At 39.1% G+C, this 20,002-nt stretch overlaps 1 protein-coding gene across 1 annotated transcript in view; it reads left to right on the forward strand.

Annotated features, from left to right (window-relative positions):
- Positions 1-20,002, forward strand: part of LOC109930249 (golgin subfamily A member 3-like) — a 159,807-nt gene that overhangs the window by 66,270 nt on the left and 73,535 nt on the right. Inside the window, exons 4-5 of the mRNA XM_048606063.1 lie at positions 7,422-7,568; positions 11,882-11,971. Of these exons, the coding sequence (XP_048462020.1) occupies positions 7,422-7,568; positions 11,882-11,971 (237 nt within the window). The remainder of the gene's footprint in view (positions 1-7,421; positions 7,569-11,881; positions 11,972-20,002) is intronic.

Genomic DNA, 20,002 nt, shown 5'->3' on the forward strand with positions numbered 1-20,002 from the left:
TAATAAATCCATATATATAGACATAATTGGACAACTGAAATGAACAGACATGTGGAATATACAGGACAAATCCAACCCGGCCAATTACCTCCCCATCAGTCTACTCTCAATCATCAGTAAAGTGATCAGAGGTGTCATCAACACTGCTATCAAACAGTACCTGCTCAGCGATAACCTGCTCAGTGAAACCCAGTTTGGATTCTGCCAGGATGACTCAGTTCCTGACCTCATTATAGCCTTGGTTCAAATATGGATAAAAGAGCTGAATTCCAGAGGTGAAGTGAGAGTGACAGTCCTTGATATCAAGGTGGGATTCGACCGAGTGTGGCATCAAGAAGCCCTGGCAAAACTGGAATCAATGGGCAGCAGGGGGCAAACTGTCTGGTGGTTAGAGCCATACCCCACACAGAGGAAGATGGTCGTGGTTGTTGGAGGTCAGTCATCTCAAATCCTGGACATCTCTGCAGGAGTTCCTCAGGGTAGTGTCCTAGGCCCAACCATCTTTAGTTGCTTCATCAATGACCTTCCCTCCATCATAAGGTCAGAAGTAGGGATGTTCACCGATGATTGCACAGTGTTCAGCACCATTCGTGACTCCTCAGATACTGAAGTAGTCCACGTCCAAATGCAACAAGATCTGGACAATATCCAGGCTTGGGCTGACAAGTGGCAAGTAACATTTGTGCCACACAAATGCCAGGCTATGACCATCTAACTAGCACCCTTTGACATTTAATGGCGTCACAATCACTAAATTCCCCACTGTCAATATCCTGGGGGTTGTCACTGTACTGAGTCAACTTGACTCACTACATAACACAGTGGCTACAAGAGCAGGTCAGAGGCTAGGAAAGCTGCCAGCGAGTAACACACCTCCTAACTCCTCAGAGCCTGTCCACCATCTACAAGGCACAAGTCAGGACTGTGATGGAATACTCCCCACTTGCCTGGATGAGTGCAGCCCCAACAACACTCAAGAAGCTTGACACCATCCAGGACAAAGCAGCCCACTTGATTGACACTACATCCACAACATCCACTCCCTCCACCACTGACGCTCAGTAGCAGCAGTGTGTACTATCTACAAGATGCACTGCAGAAATTCACCAAAGATCCTCAGACAGCACCTTCCAAACCCACGACCACTTCCTTATAGAAGGACAATGGCAGGAGATATATGGGAGCACTACCACCTCCAAGTTCCCCTCCAAGCCATTCACCATCTTGATTTGGAAATATACTGCCATACCTTCACTGTCGCTGGGTCAAAGTCCTGGGATTCTTTCCCTAATGGCATTGTGGGTCAACCCACAGCAGGTAGACTACAACAATTCAAGAAGGCAGCTCACCACCGCCTTCTCAAGGGCAACTAGGGATGGGCAGGAAATGCTGGCCAACCAGCGACACCCACAATCCAGAAACTGAATAAATAAAAAAATTATGAAATTTCAGATAGACTAGAATATTCTAGAAAAGAAGCATATAAGTGTGGCATGATGCATATCGCAAAGACGAATGTGCAACTGCATATTTGAAATGGTATAATCTGGAAAGTTACTGGAATGGAAAAAACTTGCTGAGGCTTCCCTTATGCAACTCTGTAGTTATCAGTAAATAAAACTGTTAAAAATAAATGTAGAATCCTTGGAAGGGTATTTTAACCTAAAAGAGGGAGTTTTGTCATGGGAGAGTTTAAATTCTGAAAACTAAAATTATTAACTGTTCTCCATGATAGTTAATTTTGTGCTGGATAGTGGTCAGTAATTGTAAAGAAGTGTTTCAGTCTATTTCAAAAGCTTTATTTAGGATACTGTTACACAGTCACTCTGTAACTGATAGCATTGCTGGCAAAGTGCTGAACTCAAAACCTGAGGATTTCAGTTTACATACTAAAGATGAGCTCTACTGTTTCTTGCTGAACCCTCTAAAAGACTGCTTGATATTGGCAGAGTGTCACACCTTGTGGGAAGGTTTGCTCCACTATGTTAAGTTTAAAACCATATCTTGCGTGTTTCCTGGAGAATAGCGAAAAACTCTGGAAGTATTCTGATCAAATATCATTGGCATGAAATGTTAACCCTGTTCCCATCTTTGCAGATGCTGCCTGGCCTGTTGAATACTTCCAGAATTATGTTTTATTTGATGCGCAGCTTGCACAGTATTTTGCTTTTGTATGCATGATTCCTGTCCATCCAATGGTGGCATATTTGGAAAATCTGTATTAAAGAGAACTCCATGAATAGCCCTGTTCTGTAGAAGCAATGAAACAATCAAATAACGGAGCATTAAAAGTGGTGAATGCGCAATGGGAATAAAGATCTTTACCAGTTTGAAAGGCTAGCAATCTCAGGTGATTACTTACTTGAGTACTGGAGCATTGAGAAACAATTTTAATACTGCAATTGAATATGTTTGTAACCACAGTAAGTTTGTCAATGAAACAAAAGTGGGTGAATTTAAATTTGTATTCATTGGAAACCAGGAAGCAAGCAACCAAAATTGCTTGGGAGAATTGGCCACCAACAGCAAGATACATTCGTACCTGTTTAGGTTGTTGATCTAGTAAGTGTTCTCAGGCTGAATTTTTGTCTGGAATCGAGAAACTGCAACCAGATTTGGAAACTGACTGAGTTTCAGATTTTCATGTTGTTAAATCCTTATTTGATATGGGGATGAATTTCCTGTCTAAATAAAATTTGTCAAGGAAGACATGGAGAAGGACTTAAGATACCCACCAACAATCACTAAGGTTGATGGTTGTCCACAAAGAGAGAATTTGTGTCAGGACCTGCCATTGTACCAGACACAAGATGGAATGAAGTGGCAGAGAGTGGAGAATAGGGACAAAAGTAGAAATTGCTGGAAAAACACACCGGTCTGGCAGTATCTGTGGAAAGAAAGCAGAATTAACTTTTCAGGTCCAGTGACCCTTCTTCAGAACCAATTGTAGCTGGGAAATGTTCGGTATAAATGCTCACGAAGGGGTGCAGGGAGAGGGGAAAAGAGTAAACAATAGGTAGAGATGGAGCCCAGAGAGAGAGAAAAACAGTTGGGCAAACAAAGGAATGGGTAAAAGTCAGCTTGAGAGAATGAATAGCTGCTACTGGGTCCATTAGAGGCAGACAATGCTTTGTTTATGGAAGCAGCCCACGTGATAACAACGTCTGGTGTATGGGGGTTCGGGTAAGAACATGGGAGAAGGTGCTCAAGCCCTAAAATTGTTAAACTCGATATTGAAGCCAGAGGCTGCGGGGTTCCCAAGTGGAAAATGATGTGCTGTTCTTACAACTTGGACTGATCTTCACTGGAGCACTGCAGCACTATATGTTATGACAAGTGTTTCCCGTGACTTTCAGATATCTTGTCTACTTTAATTGCACTCACAGCAATGTTTATACTTGGTCTGACTGCTGTAGTCAGAGCTACAACTTGATCAGTGAGTTACTTTCACTCAACTTCAGCTCCTTTCTCTACACCCTTAGGCCAAAATTTCTAGAAACCTATATGAAACTGTCTCACCTTGTGACAATGGAAACAGTTAGACCTTTGAGTATCATTTCAACCCTCAGCATCAAAAACAAAGTAGTGGAGTTGTGGGATTAAGGGAGTTAGTGGAGGAAGAGAAAGAGGAACTCAATTGTTTTATCTTTTCCCAACCTATTTAGTCTCCAGGAATTGATTGTTTCTCTGCAACAGGAGAACTTACTTACTTGGTCAATGACTAATGTTTATTCTATTCCTCATGCCCAAAATGGTATAGCAAATGATGGTAAAGCTGAAGCACAGGTCAATAGATTGCTGTGGCAGGAATATTTCAGAAAGCATAAAATAGACACAATCCAATGAGTGAGAATAAATTCAAACGACAGACCTACTATCTGTGGTTAACTAGAATGGTTATATATGATATCAAATATGAAAGAAAGAGCATGTAATTTTGCAAAGACAGCTGACAGGACAGAATGATGGGCAGAGTATAATAAACAACAAATATTTACCTAAAGATTAACATGGAGGGAAAAGCTAGTGTATGAGAGAAATCTCGCCAGAATTCTACAAACGGATAGTAACAGGTTTTATAATTTCTTTTAAAAAAAGTTAACAAACTGAGCATTAGCCCAATAAAAGGTGAGTTTGGAGTGAATTAATCATGGAAATGAATAGGTATTTTGCATTTTTCACTATATAGGATGCAAGTAAGATTCCAGAAACAGCTATAAATTGAAAAATAGAACAAAGAGAAGAACTCAGGAACATTACAATCACTGGAGAAGCAGTGCAAGTAAATTGTTGGAGTTGCAGACTGACAAGTACCTAGATCATGATGGACTTCATTCTAGGCTCTTTGGTTAATATTGCGAAAGCTGTCCAATTTATATCACTATCATTTTTAGAGTTTAGATTTTAAAGTAGTAACGTATGTGATTGTTTATCCAGCTTTAAAAAGGAAAGAGCTTGCAACCCTCACACACCCTCACCTTCCCACGACACACACCATGCCCCCAATGCCAAGGTATGCCCCTCTTTGCACCCATAGCCCCTTGCAATCCAAACAGCCTGCATCCTTACAAACCCTGATGAAAATTGGAAACCCAGGCTGGGGCTCAGAAGTTCTAATTATCACTGGACTGTTAATCCAGATTTGCAGGTAATGTTCTGAGGACCTGGGTTCAAATCCCGCCACGGCACATTGTGGAATTCAAATTCAATAAATATCTGGAATTAAAGGTCTAATAATGACCATAATCCATTGTTGATTGTCAGAAAAACCCATCTGGTTCACTAAGGTCTTTTAAAGAAGGAAACCACCTTCCTTACCTGGTCTGGCCTACATGTGACTCCAGACCCAAAGCAATGTGGTTGACTCATAACTGCTGTCTGGCTAGTTAAGGTTGGGCAATAAATGCTGGCCTCGCCAGCAACACCCTCATCCCTTGAATGAATAAACAAAAAATTAGGTGTACCAAAAAGGTAGCTTTCTTGAAGAAAATATGTGAAACATGCAAGGAACAGTTTTTTTTTAACAGACTTCTGTTATCCCAGTGTTCCTAGGAACACTAGGTGAATGTTGTGGCTGTGTGATCAATGTAAATGTATGGGTAAATAAGAGAATTGTAACAGCATTGTCAAAACCCCTACCCATTATTAATAAGGCTTCTCTGTGAATGGACATGAATATCAAGCTCAACATGCTTTCAAAAGTGAAATAAGCAAAGGATGCACAAAATAAAAACCAAAAGTACTGCAGATATTGCAAATCAGAAACAAAAACAGAAATTGCTGGAAAAGCTCAGCCAGTCTGGCAACACCTATGGGGAGAAATCAGAGTGTACGTCCTGAGGAAGGGCCACGCGACCCACAACGTTAACTCTGATTTCTCTCCATAGTTGCTGCCAGACCTGCTGAGCCTTTCGAGCAATTTCAGGGTTTTTTTGTATAAAATCAATCTTTGATATTTGGATTTTCGGATATTCAACACTAATGCTTTATTAAACATAGAAATTGTGGGGGAAATGTTAGAAATGTTTATTCAAATCAAATTCAGAAGTGCTTTATGTTCAACAACGGAATAAATCCTATGTCTCAGCTAGTAAGTCACATGATGATATTACAAGATAAAAGCACTCAATCCATTTCATTTCATCTCATCTTCTGATTAATGGGCTAATAGCTATAATGGCCCGTATGCTGCACACATTCTGAGACCTACACAAGAATTGAAAACAAAATGCTGTTTCATTGTTTACTCATATGGTGGTACTATGGAAACTTAACGGGACTTTCACTATCAGAATGCCATGCTGCTGCAAAGGGTATGATTCCCATGACCACAATCATAGGTTTGATGGTAACCAGAAATTATCTTGGGTATGAGTACAGTAAAGGAGTGCTTTTGGCATTTGTGGGATTGTATCTTACAATGTGTTTTTGTAATCTTTAAACTTATGTTATATGTAAATAGTTTCCAATCTATCTTTGTGAATTCTACAAATTTTGCAGCATACATTTGGTAAAATTAAAGCTAGTCGGTATCAAAGAACAACTCTCCACAGACTGGAGCCTTCACAAAGGAAGGTGGTTGTGATTGTTGGAGGCCAGCCACCTCAGCTCCAAGATATTTCTCCAAGAGTTCCTCAAGGCTGTATCCTAAACAGATCAGCTTTCAAAACTTTTAACAATGAACTTCCTACTAACATTAAGTACAAATTGTGGATGTTTGCTGATGAGTGCACGGTATTCATTTCCAATCACTGCCCCTCAAATAATGAAGTTATCCATGTCTGTATGTACCTATACCTAATTATCATCTCCAATAAGGAAGAGCCTAACCACCTCCCTTTGATATTGAGTGATATCAATATCATTGAAAATCCCCAGCAGCAACGTTCTGGATGTCATCATTGATCAGAACCTTAAATAAAACAGCCATGTAAATACCATGGCTTCAGAAGTAGCTCAAAAGTTGTGACTCTCCTCTGTGTTTAGAAAAATCAGGAAACGTGTTTTGGTTTAATAATCTTAAAATAGAATTTATGATCAATTAGTTGGTAAATGATGTTTAGATTACATAGTTATAATAAATTCTTTCATCATCTTTTGAGCACCGGTCAAGAGTGTGATGTGATGCTCTCCCTTGGGTGGATGACTGCAGTTCCAAAATATTTAAGAAGCTTTAGTCTGTCCAGGGCAAAGCAGCGTACTCAACTGGAACCACATCTACCAACTTAAAAATTCACTACTTCCTTCACCAGCTCACTGTGGCTGCAATCTTTATCATACAAAATGTAGTACAACAACTTGCCAAAGTTCTTTCAAAAGTACCTTCTAAACCTGCAACTTCACTGCCTAGAAGGACAGGAGCAATAAGCAACCCTGACAAGATCTCTTCCAAGTCACACACTACCCTGACTTGGAAATCTATTGCTGTTCTTTTATTGTCACTGGTTGAAAGTCCTGGACCTCTCTAGTTAACAATACTGTGAGCATACCTACATCACATGGACTGAAATGGTTCAGGAAGAAATACATTCTCAATACTTTGTCAAGGGCAATTAGAAATGAGCAATAAATGCTGGTCTTGCCAGCACTACCCACATTATGTAATGAAAAAAGAATGATTGACACAACTAAGGAGCAATACCTGGTCCAAAGCAAGATGTTATTTTTGTTGGATGAGAGGCCTGAAGTAATAATATAGTAAATAGATTAAATTATTTAAAACATTATACATTAATTGTAGAAATGCAAGGTATATTAACTACTGTCAAGAAACGAAAGGAAAAAATGAAAAGAATTTTCTTTAGTTGCATGTCCTTTGCATCTACATACAATTGCTAATGTTTGGTGGAAGTGTTAGTGTAGGGAGTTTATTTTGTCTAAAGTAAGCTTTGCTCCCAATCACTTGTTTCTGATTATTATAGATCATTGATAAGGAACAAAAAATTCAAGATTTACAGGACACCATAACTGAACTGCATAATGAAATGGCCATAAAAGATTCAGAAAATCTGAATCAGCTGCAGGATATACACCACCTGGAGAGTAAGGTCAAAGCCTTGAAACAAGAGGTATGATTTCTGTTCAGACAAAGTAGAAAATGTCTTTTCATCTTATAATTTAAAAATAGGATTTATGATTTCTTAATTATTAAATAAGGTTTCCATTTAAAAATTACAATGAAAATATTGGTCCATTAGGATTTGTTAAATGTTTCTTCCAGATTTTTTAAACATCCTCCGATTTGCTCTAGTGTGCTTTTGTTTTAAGGTTATAAGCTTTTCCTGTTCTGAACTTGTCTATCCTATGGATCACATGATACTTATCTTTAAAAGCATCATTGGTCATGTTGGGTTTCTTTATGAGATCAGAAAATTTAGATATTTTTATGTTTTCATTTTATTATTTTATAAATTATTTTATTTAATTATATTTAATTAATTATTATAATTATTTTATTTTTATATTTTATTCTCATCACAGCAAAGCAAATGTTTGACATGGTAAAATATATAGAGATACTTATTAGAGTTTTCATTTTAAAAGTATAACTGATATTAAAACTGCTGTGTTTTCTAAATGCTGTCCATTAATGTAATCACTTTAGATTTTGTAGCTACAAACAAGGGTTTGGGATTTGGACTGTGTGGTCCCACTGGTGGCAGTACTAAGAAAACCCTGAAATGAAATAATTGAAGCCAGAACTCTTCCAGTCATCTCTGGCACAGGTTGTGCAATTTATGCTGACTGGGTCTTGCCATGTGTGCAGTGGACTCATGCAGAGTGGGCAAATTGTGGTATTGATTGGGCAAATTGATACAGCATTCTGCCAAATTAAACCATGCATGCCTAGTTAACCATCAGTCCTACTCACACTCAATTCTAAGTTCAGCACCTTACCATCTAGCATTATTGAAATGATCAACCATCTACTTACTGGCTGAAATCCAATTAGAAACATGGAAACAAAGAAAACAAGAGTAGGCCATTTGGACCTTTGAGTCTGATTTCTCCCTATACCCTTTGATCCCTTTAGCCCCACAAACTATATTTAACTCCTTCTTGGAAACTTCAATGTCTTAGTATCAACAGTTTTCTATGGCAGAGCATTCAACAGGCTCACCACTCTTTAGGTGAAAAGATTTCTCCTGATCTTACATCTCTCCTCATTGACAATTGACTTACTATTACTAATGCAATAGTTTGTGGAAGTACAGTATTTCATTATGTTCTTGAAGCTGCTTTGCTATTGTGTAGGATTTTAAAAAGAATGGTATGGCATCCTGATGATGCTGTTACATTAAGAAAAATCCTGTTTTAATTATGTGGGATTTGGACTGTGACATGATGAAAAATAGAGCTCAGGCAGCAGAGAAGGCAGGGGTTTCAAATGGAGGAGGAAAAGGTGGGTTGTCAATAGAAGGTCCCACTCACCATAGGTCTTGAGAGAGCACTCCACCTCCATCTTAGCTATGAGCAGTTTCTGAGGCACTTGTGTTTTAACAAGCAGGTGGTATGTGACTGAACCACCTCCTGCAACCTAGATGCAACCTCACAGCAGAGCAAAGATGGCACTTTAGTGGCTGACAAGTTTACTGTCACCCCAAATTTCTATGCCAGTAGATCCAAACTGACAGTGCTTGACTGTGTCTGCAACAGATCCTGTTTAATTCTGGGCTATACGCTGAGTGGCCAGTTGTTCTGGGAATGGCACGTGGTAAGATGGGGCTAGAATCAAATGTGACAACATCATTGGGGCAGGATAAGTAGATAGTGAAGTGAGCTTTGTAAGATATGATGGGAAAACCTATCAGGCGTCATGGTGGAAATCCCTCCAAAAACTCAACAAACGCAGAGTTGGGCAAAAAATAACATAATGTTTAGCCCTAAGACTCTGGTTCCCATAAAACATCATCTCATCATCAAGGTCACTCCATCGTTCCCCACGTTTCACTTGACCTGCTACAGATCAACATTGTATTTTTGGCTAAATTCCTGAAGTAAAAGCCTCTAACAAATAAATGTTTGTAACAAAATTTCCAAAAACTGTTACAAAACAGAATTAATGCCTTTTTATATCTCGCCAATGCATGTCGTTCCCTGTTCTAATATTCATAAGCTAGCGCTTCCCAAAATTTTTCCCATTGTTACTGTATTTTGGTGCTTGAAAGTTGCTGTGGTTCATGTGAGAGTGAGGTGGGGTTATTGTGAAGTGAGGCAGTGGGAGACTTGAGAGTTGTTGAAGGTGGAATGGGAAAGGGCAAGCTGCTAAGTCCACAGAATTTGAGTGAAAAACACATACTTTTCTATGGAGTTTTGTAAGACAGTAATTTTACCTCAAGGACATGGCCATAGTTTAATAAAAATGAAATGACTTAAAGGGGACATTCATAATAACATAAGAACTAGGATTTGGAGGAGGCAGTTCAGCCCTTTGAACCTAATCCTCCATATAATGTGATTATAGCTGATCTCATCTCATCTTCAACTCCACTTTCCTGCATGTGCCCTATAACCTTTCAATCCATTACTAATTAAAAATCTGTCTAACTCCTCATTAAATTTACTAATCTCCCAGCATCCACCACACTCTGGGATAGTGAATTCCACAGATTCATGACCCTTTGAGAGAAATAAGTTGTCCTCATGTCTCATAAATCTGCTATCCCTTATGCTAAAAACCTCTCCTTCTAGATTGGCCCACATGAGGAAACATCCTCTCTTTTTTGTCAATTCTCCTTAGCATTTTATGTGTCTCAATTAGATCTCTGCTTATTTTTGTGAACTCTAGAAACTTTAAGCCTAAAATACTCGATCTGTCTTCATAAGACAAATGCCTCTTCTCTGGAATCAATCTAGTTAACCTCCTCTGAACTGGTTCCAATGCAACTACATCCTTCCTCATGTAGGGGACCAGAATTTTACGCAGTATTCCAGGTCTGGTCTCACTAATGCCTCGTGGAGTTGTAGCAACACTTTCCTACCTTTATATCTATTCCTTTAGCAATAAACACCAAAATTCCATTTGCTTTCCTTGTTTCCTGCTGTACGTACATACTAGTTTTCTACAGTTAGTATACAATGACACCCTGATCCCTTTGCACCAGGACACTGAAGTTACTCTCCCTTTAGACAATAGGTTTTGCTATTAGCATTTAGTGGGAGCTACACTGCAGCCATTACTGCTTTGGAGCTTGCAACCTCATAACATTAACTCTGTTTTCTCCCCATAGATGTGGCCAGACTTACTGAGTTTCTCCAGCAATTTCTGTTTTCTCTCCCTTCATTTCCATGCTAACTCTCAGCCAAAGTGCACAGTTAATTCCAGTTGCTTATATCAAATTTCCTCTTGAAAACCATGGTTGAATCTGCCTCCACTACACTCTCAGACAGTGCATTCTATATCCCAACCTCCCACTCATGTTGCCACTGAATCTTTTGCTAATCACCTTTAGTTGGTTTTCCACTGCTGACTTTTACTGGGAAAGACTGAAGATGGCTTTACTGAGTGACCTCAAGCAACTTTAAGCCTTTATGCCCAGGCTTTGGATTGAACAGGAATGCAACATTTATACCCTTGCACAGGGATTCCACGCATGGCAGTCTTGATGGAAGCTTAAATGACTGGGACACGGTAGTCTGGGATCAAAGCTCTGTCCTGTCTTAGGAAGACTGCCATGATCACAGGATTGAACAACTGTAGGCCATAGTCACCTTAAGTGTTTAAAGGTGAGCAATAGCAATCTTCAGTCACCCCTGCTAAAGTCACTAGGAAAACACATTGTAGGGTAACAGAATGAGCAAGCCTTACGATATGGAGAATGCAATGAGTTAAGCAGTAGGGTGTCAAAGATTTTGTCTAATCCTGTGTTTGTAAATGAATGCATTATGTTTTTACATTTGGGAATTCTCTTTACATTGTCGTTAATTTCTCTTTATTTGCAGAATATCATTAATATAAAAGTTGGCTGCCAAGGGTTTGATTGTTTTGAATGCAATAATCAGTGAAATAATCATAATCATACTTCTTTTCAAATGCAGCTTTTCTGTCACTTTGAGGCAAATCCCACAAAGTTGTTCAGATTGGCCAATAGGTGAAACCTTCAAGGAGGTTTCAAGAATGAGGCTACTGTTTTTAGAGGAATCAGTGACCTCTGACTCTTACTTAATGAAAAATGAAGTGACTGGTCATGTTGGTGATCAAATCCAAATGCAATAATAAAAACTGATTTTGTGAATGTATGATTTCTAATATAGTTTTGACTCCTAAATAAGAATAATTTCAAATAAACACCAGTGAGAATTAGATTTTTATGATAGTACTTCATCTATCTTGTTTTGAATCTTTAAAACTTGTAATCAGCTGTGTTGATTTTCTCTCTAGCTATGGCGATCAGAGGAGTCTTTTACTCAACTGAAGAAAGACTTGGAAGAAGTTCGACTTGGTCCCAACAGTGGTTTAAAAGATACATATGTAAGTGTTTGGTGACAATTCCTTTCTACATTTGAGCAGTTCCATGTTCAAAATCCAGCCTGTCTTGTTAACCTGTTCAGTATGTAAAATAATCAAATTTATTTGAATCAAGACACTTAGAAGTTTCTCTTCAAGATGGAATTTGAATAATTTCAAAAGAACCAAAAAGAAATTGTCCTAAATCTCAAAGCAACTATACTCAAAGGATCAGGTATAACTTTTCTCCTGGTAATATTATAACAATATTGCATTATTCAGTTCATTCTTTAATAGATTTGGCCTTGTGTTAAAGGTTAAGGCATTTCTTATGTGATGGTCTGCCACTTTTAATCACTAAATATCTTGGAAATTGGGATTAATTTGCCTTTAAAGCTATCTCTCATGACAGAACACAACGACAGTAAAAAAGAAGGTTAATTAATACAATCACAGATAATGCTGGAAAACTCAGCAGGTCTGATAGCATCTCTGGAGAGAGAACCAGAATTAACATTTTGAGTATGATATGAACCTTCTTCAGAGCTTAATTAGTACCCTGTTTAAATCTTTGGGAGAGTAAGGATCTTTAAATGAGGAATTATTTTTCAAAAACTGTATGCCAAAGGTGCAAAATTCCTCTGGAAGTGGCAGAAGAATAACATGACAGACCTTAAGTCCACATGGGCAGCGACCACTAATCAACCTAGGGCCAGTCAATTGAATATGTTGCTTAGTAGAATGTTGCATTACCCAATCACACAACTACTAAACCAAATGCCCAATGACACTTGGCAAATTGGGGAACCAGGAAATCTGCTAAAAAGCATGTGATTGCTGTAATTAAGGTAGTTGGTTTTATAAAAGTAAATTAGCTTTCTTTGGAGTACTCAGTAGTTTCAAGTAACAGCTGACAAGAGTTCTGCTCAAGCCTTGTGTGGTCAGAATTCAATTTACCAACCTCTAATTCCAGTCAATCCTGCCCAGCTCTATTCTTACCCCATTGAAGTCTGCTGTTAGCAAATTGATTTTTCTCACTAGCATGTCATTCTCCACCATCATCCTGAACCTTATGCTACAATGATCACTGTCTCTTAAATTTTTCCCAACTGACACTTGGTCCATCTCATTTCCAAGAACCAGGTCCAACAGTGCATCTTTTTGTGTTAGACTGGAAACAATGCTGTAATTTATTCTGTGCTTGAGCCCCTGAGACATTCTGTTCCTCCAGCACTGCAATACCCTTCTTAAACAGTACTGCTACCTATCCTTCTTTCCTTCCTTTTCTATCTTTTCCAAATTCCTTATAGCCAATTTTACCCTTTTTTCTGCCAAATGTCTGTTGTTGCCACAATATCAAAATTTCACAGGGCAATCTGTGCCTGTAACTCCCCAATCTTATTTACTACACTCCTTGTATATGCTATACTTTATATGCAATCATGATATAGACTTCATTGTTTTCTTCCTTACACTGACTCCACCTACTAAGAAGGTAATGCTTTGGAAGCAGTTCAGAGAAGGTTTATCAGATTAATACCAGAGATGAAAAGCTTGTCTTTTGAGGAGAGATTGAGCAGTTTAAACCTATACTGTCTAGAGTTTAGAAGAATGAGAAGAGATCTAATTTGAGGTATATAAGGTTCTAAAGTGGATGAACAAAGTAGAGATAGAGCAGACGGAATGAGAGGTCATAGCTTTAGCTCAAGCGGTAGAAAATTTAAATCAGAGATGAGGAGGAGCAACTTCTCTCAAAACGTCGTGAATGTATGCAACTCTACTCCAGAGTCCGATGGATGCCAAGACACTGAATAAACTTATGGGGAGATAGACAAAGTTTTAATCAGTAATGGGTTAAAGGATAACAAGGTGTAGAGCTGAATGAACACAGCAGGCCAAGCAGCATCAGAGGAGCAGGAAAGCTGACGTTTCGGATCGAGACCCTTCTTCAGAAATGGGTTAAAGGATTATGTGGAAGTGGCAGGAAAATGATGAGGCCAAGATAAGATCAACCATGATCATATTAAATGGTGGAGACAGCAAGAGAGGCTGAATTCCCTACTGCTACTCCTAGTTCTGAAGTTCTTATACAAAAACAGTAGTTGCTGGAGAAACTCAGCAGGTCTGGCAATATCTGTGGTGAGAAGGCAGAGTTAATGTTTCAAGTCCAATGACCTTTGGACCTTTCTCCAGATATGTTCTGAAGAAGGGTCGCTGGACTCCTCCCTCCCTCCACCAATGCCAGGCCTCAATATATCTTCTTGCTGCCTCCTCGACAAGTAGCAGAGCAGACATATTGCACATTATTTTAACATATCCCTGCTAAGATGTGGCCTGTCCACCTTGTACAGGTCCCACTGCTCTAGAACCTGTCCTAATGCCTCAGAAATTTGATGCCCTCCTTCCTACACCAATATAACACCTTGTACATAATATCACACAACTTTGCCCCTTTCTCGGTATCTCTTGCTGAAAGGCTCGTTCACGCTTTTGTTATCTCTAGGATTGAATATTCAAATGCATTCTTTACTGGTCTCCCACACTCCATTAATTTGAGGCATCCAAAGCCCTGCTGTTTGTGTCTTAACTCTATTACTCTGTGTTCACTGACCTACATGCACACTTGGTATTGATTTTAAAGATTTAATTCTTGTTTTCAACCCTTCACCACCCTCCATCTCTAAAATTTCCTTCAGCCATGCAACCCTATGAGACACCTGCACTCATTTAACTCTGGATTCTTGTGCATTCCTGATGTTAATCACTTGTGCATTTGTGCTGTGCCTTCAGTTGCCTAGACCTCAAGATCTGGAATGCCTTTTCTCCACCTCTGCTTCCATGCCTCACTTTTCTCTTGTTAGACATCCATAAAGCCTATCTCTTTGACCAAGCTTTTGGTCATCTGACCGAATATCTCCTTCCATGGCTTGATGTCATACTTTGTCTTACAGTTCTGCTCTGAAGAATCTTAGTATGCTTTATTATTTCAAAGACACCATCTAAATATATTTTTTCTATTTTCTAGTTCATTTAAACTAATGTAAAATTAAATTATGTCTTTTTTATGGTCCATCATTCTCAGAATCTATTTAGTCACTTTTTGCACAGAACTTAGTGACATTTTATTTACCAAAGTATATGAGCTTTGGATAAACCTATCTATTTATGTTGGATAATATTTCTTGACACTTTTGCTACCACTTAAAGCATTGTCAGAGCAAAAGTAAAGATAACAGAACTGACTTATTGCAGATCCTATTAGCACTGTGCTGGCTGTGATATGAAGAAAATCTACAGTAGGTTGCATTTGTACTATTTCATTACTGGTACCATCTGCATATTCAAGCTATGATTTGGTCACTACTCTGAGTTATTTGTATAATTGTTTTTTTAATCTTTACTTCCTACTTCTGAAGTTGGAATCAGTGGTTCAGTATAATCCTTTTCAAATAAATTATCTATCCTGCTAAATTTCATAACCTAAGAATTCTTTTGATCTTTTCATGCCTATTACAGACAGCTACTTATAGTATATAGTAATATTTATGAAGTCCTAACAGATGCAAGTAAAAACAGTTGCAGAAAGTATCCTTTATTGTCAGCCACTACAAAGATGTCTCTTTTTTCTAGACTTATACATTTTGTAGGTTTTGATGGAGTCAAAGACATAAGGTTACGTTTTCCAATTTGAAATGTGCCTTTAAAAGCTATTTGCAGCAGGATGTATGAAATTGCACTATATTTAGATATAAATTGGAAGCAGTGGTGAGTAAATCCCATTTGTGATTTAATCAAGTTTGGGTTTGGGGAATACAGTGGAAGACTGAGGATTGGATGCAAGTTTATGCACTTTTAAATTTCAATCAGACATTGCTAATTTTCTTCTATTTCATTTGTGATATTCTGCATTGAATTGAATTCGCTTTTTAGAACAATAAACATGACTGCAATTTATGAAAATTAATTTAATGAAATAAATTTTAGCCTATAGTTGACATTGAACACATACACGGGAGTCGAACTGGAATTAAATACCCTTACCAGAAACCAAGGCAACGATTTGAATAATCATGAGAATTTGGGTAAACAGGTTTGGCTGTCAGACTGTGTCCACCATTGACTCTAGATACCTAAAGATGTTCAAGAAGGTATGTTTAAAACTTTCAGATTTTCCCAATAAAGCTCAATACATCCCCATTATACAAATTAATAAATCATTACATCTTCCAATAGCTTAGCATAAAATACCCTAATAATCCTTAACATAGAAACATCAGAGCAGGAGTTTGCCATTCATCTTCTCAAACCTGCTCTGCTATTCTTGATCATGGCTGATCATCCAGCTTAATGCCATTTTCCCATACTTTCCTCATATCGCTTGATGTTATTGCTATCCAGTAACATTTATAAGCAGCTAATTTTTGATTAGTTACCTTTATCATGGGAAGAATAAAAATGGACATTACCAGTATTATGGTTTTGTTTTACGGGAAATTTCATGTTTATATTTAGGTAAAAATATAGTACATAAGATCAATATGACTATAGTGCAATCCGGCACAGTTCTTAGCACGAGGATTGTGAAGCACAATTTCCCTGCACCCTGTGTCAATGAGACAAGTACATTTCACACTGCTTGCTCATAACTATGATACTGGTGTACAGACCCAGCACAATATGCATCTCTGACTAGCTGCATGCTCAGAATGGGCCCAGTGGCTTGCAGTACAGGTATGATATACAGCTAGTCTGCATTTCTTTAAGCCTGCCTGCCCCACTTGGAGGGAGGTGTACTCGGATTACTGCAACTGCGGAAACAACGTTGGGAATGCTTTACTTTTAGGAAGATGAGTGGCATTGGAGCAACAGAGTATTGGTCTTCAAAATCCGTATGATTGAGGTTGAAAGGAGCGAAATGCTACGCTCTACATGGGCCTATCAGGCTTTCGAGGAGCACACTGTGAAGGAAAATCATGGGAAACATTCAGACAGAAGTAGGCCATTTAGCTCCTTGAGCCTATTCCATCATCCACTGAAATCCTGAGACTTCTAACGGCATGTACCTGCCTTTGCTCCAAATCCTTTAATATCTTTAACAGCTAAAAGCTATCAATCTTAGATTTAAAATTAACAATTTATCAAGTATCAATTGCACTTTGCAGAAGAGGTTTCAAATGGTTACCACCCTTTGCATGTACAAGTCTTCTGAATTTTGTTTAGATTTCTCATTTTAAGACTATACTGCTGAGTCCTAGACTCCTGAACCAATAGAAATAGTTTAGCTTTATCTAACCGATCAGTTCTACTTGGTATTTCAAAAACGTTGATCAAATCACCCTTAACCCCATAAATTCCAGAGAATACAACCATAATTCATATAATCTCTCCTTGGTAATGTAACCTTTTGAGTCCGTTTATCATTCTGGTAAACCTTCAGCACTCTGTGCAAGACCACTGTATTCTTCTGAAGGTGTGGTACCCAAAACACAGCAGTCTGCATGTGGTCTTAACTATGGCTTTGTATGACAGAAGCATGGCTTGTACCTGTTTGTGTGCTAGCCTGTTAGATATCAAGACCAGATATCTGTTCTCTTTTTGGTTATTTTTCATACCTGTTCATAACTGCCTAATGATTCACCTATAGGGACCCACCTGTCTCTTTAAATTTCCACTGATTGCTTGGGCTCAAAGTTTATGGTTTTACATTTTCTTAAATTGAAATCCATTGCTATAATTTGCCCAGTCCATTTAACCTAGAAAAGAGAATGGGAACAATTGGCAGCAAAGATTAATTCTCAGAGCCTGACCACAAGAATTTGGTTGTAGAGCTGGAAAAAATTAAACAATCTGTCGAGATGGTCAAGATCAGTTAATAAATCTTCAACTAACCTCTTCTTATCACTAGACAAGCAGCCTCTCATGGCGCTTGTGCACCAGATCATTCATTCATCATCAACCAAGATTCATACCTAACATTCAAATAGCCTCATCAACACACACTTGTCAGTGCTACCAGCCTGACAGACACCTCTCTCAGCTCTCCCACATCTCCAGCCAGTCACTATGGCAGGCACATCAGCCAAATGTATTGGCCTGGATTTTACATTCAGATGGGGCTGTCAGACCCCCTGGTGTAAATGTTGGGGGTGAGTCTGCCCTGTTCTGGCAACTTGTTCTGTAGCTACTTAATGGATGGCAGAAGAGCTCCTGCGTGTATGAACTGCCAGCCAACTGCTGTCTTGCACTCCATCAAGGTTGGTGGTCAGAGGCATGACTGTAACTAGTCCCCAGCAATGATTGGGGTCAGATGGTCAGAATCTCAAGGGCCAGGATAGTAGGTTTGGATGAGGTTGGTGGGGAGGATGCAGGGTGCATAGACCAGGAAAGGAAGGGAAATGCAGAAAGTGGATGTCAGGGGGCCTTCAATGGGCCAAAATGGATCCTCGTCCCCTGACATTTTTGTCCACTCCTGTCAAGCAGTGAAAGCTGCATTGCTTTGCAGTTGGTTTTGACCTCTGGCCGCCACAAGCAATATTGCAGTGGGGGGCAGGAAGATTAATTGGTTACTTAAAAGCTTCTGTTGAACAACAAGCACCTCCCCTACTGCATGTAAAATTGCAGCAGGGTGCAAATGCATAAGTGTTAGGAATGGCATTCATTAGTATTGCACTCAGATTTACACCCAGCCTGCCAACCTGCCTCCAGGGGAGTGTAAAATGCAGTCTCTTGTGACACATTCATTGACATTCTTCACTCTCTGTTGCAGGACAATGTCACATATAATCACAGAAAACTGCTGGAGGACAGTGTGCCTATACTTCCTGAACTCTTTGTTAGAGAGAATGTTCAGCATCACAAGTCTTGCTGAGATTGAAGTTGTTGCATCTGGCATTGCTGAGAACATTCAATATAATTATGTGTTCTGCCATATTCATTTACTGTAAATCCATTCACCCTCTTCCTGCTATCTGTCATAAGGTGCAAGCTACAGATGATATGATCATGTACAAAGAGTTATAGAGCTGTACAGCATGGAAACAGACCCTAAATTAATCTAGCATTGGCCCATATCCCTCTAAACCCTTCCTATTCATATACCCATCCAGATGTCTTTTAAACATTGTAACTGTACCAGCCTGCACCATTTTCTCTGGCAGCTTATTCCATACATGGACCACCCTCTGTGTGAAAACGTTGCCCCTTACGCTCCTTTTAAATATTTCCCCTCACACCTTAAATCTATGCCTTCTAGTTTTGGACTCCCCTACCCTGGGGTAAACACCTTGTCTGTTTACCCTAGCCATGCCCCTCATGATTTTATAAACGTCTATAAGGTCACCCTCAGCCTCTGATGCTCAAGGGAAAATAGCCCCAGTCTATTCAAACCCTCCAACCCTTGCAACATCCTCGTAAATCTTTTCTGACCCCTTTCAAGTTTCACAACATCCTTCCAATTGCAGGACATCTTGGATCCCATCTACCACCCCAGTTCCACCCCTGCCCTGCCAGCCAGTGCAACTTCACTATGAAGGATCCAATCTACATTGGATCGTTTATGAAAAATTACAACTTTTCACTTTGATCTGCAAATCTCATTCACCAGCTCAGGTTTTAGCATCCCTTGTACTATAGAGAGTATGGAGTCAGAGTCGGCATGTGATGAGTAACCAAGTATATGGATTGCAACAAGACCAGGGAAAGGATAGCAGATATCCCAGTTCACCCAAGGACAAGGTTGTAGAATGCTTCTGCTGAAGAGGATCCAAATGAGGACTTCAATGAGAGAGTAAACAGGAGATGGAAGTGAACTCTGTGATAGTTTGTGGATTAGTGGGGCTATCACAGAGCCTCTTGTCATAGTTGAGGAGCATTAGAGTCCAACTTCAACCTGGCAGAGTTTCATGTTGAGCTCAGAGCCTCCCACCTAGAAGAGTTTGCAAAGTCCCTGATAGCATTTATTGATGCAACAAAAATGTAGCATCTTGTTACTGATCTCTCTGCTTCCATTGTAACACACGAAGAGGCCACCTGATAGTTCAATGCTACTGCATGTTA

The sequence above is a fragment of the Rhincodon typus genome, chromosome 15, assembly GCF_021869965.1.
Source record: "Rhincodon typus isolate 14 chromosome 15, sRhiTyp1.1, whole genome shotgun sequence".
Classification (NCBI taxonomy): domain Eukaryota; kingdom Metazoa; phylum Chordata; class Chondrichthyes; order Orectolobiformes; family Rhincodontidae; genus Rhincodon; species Rhincodon typus.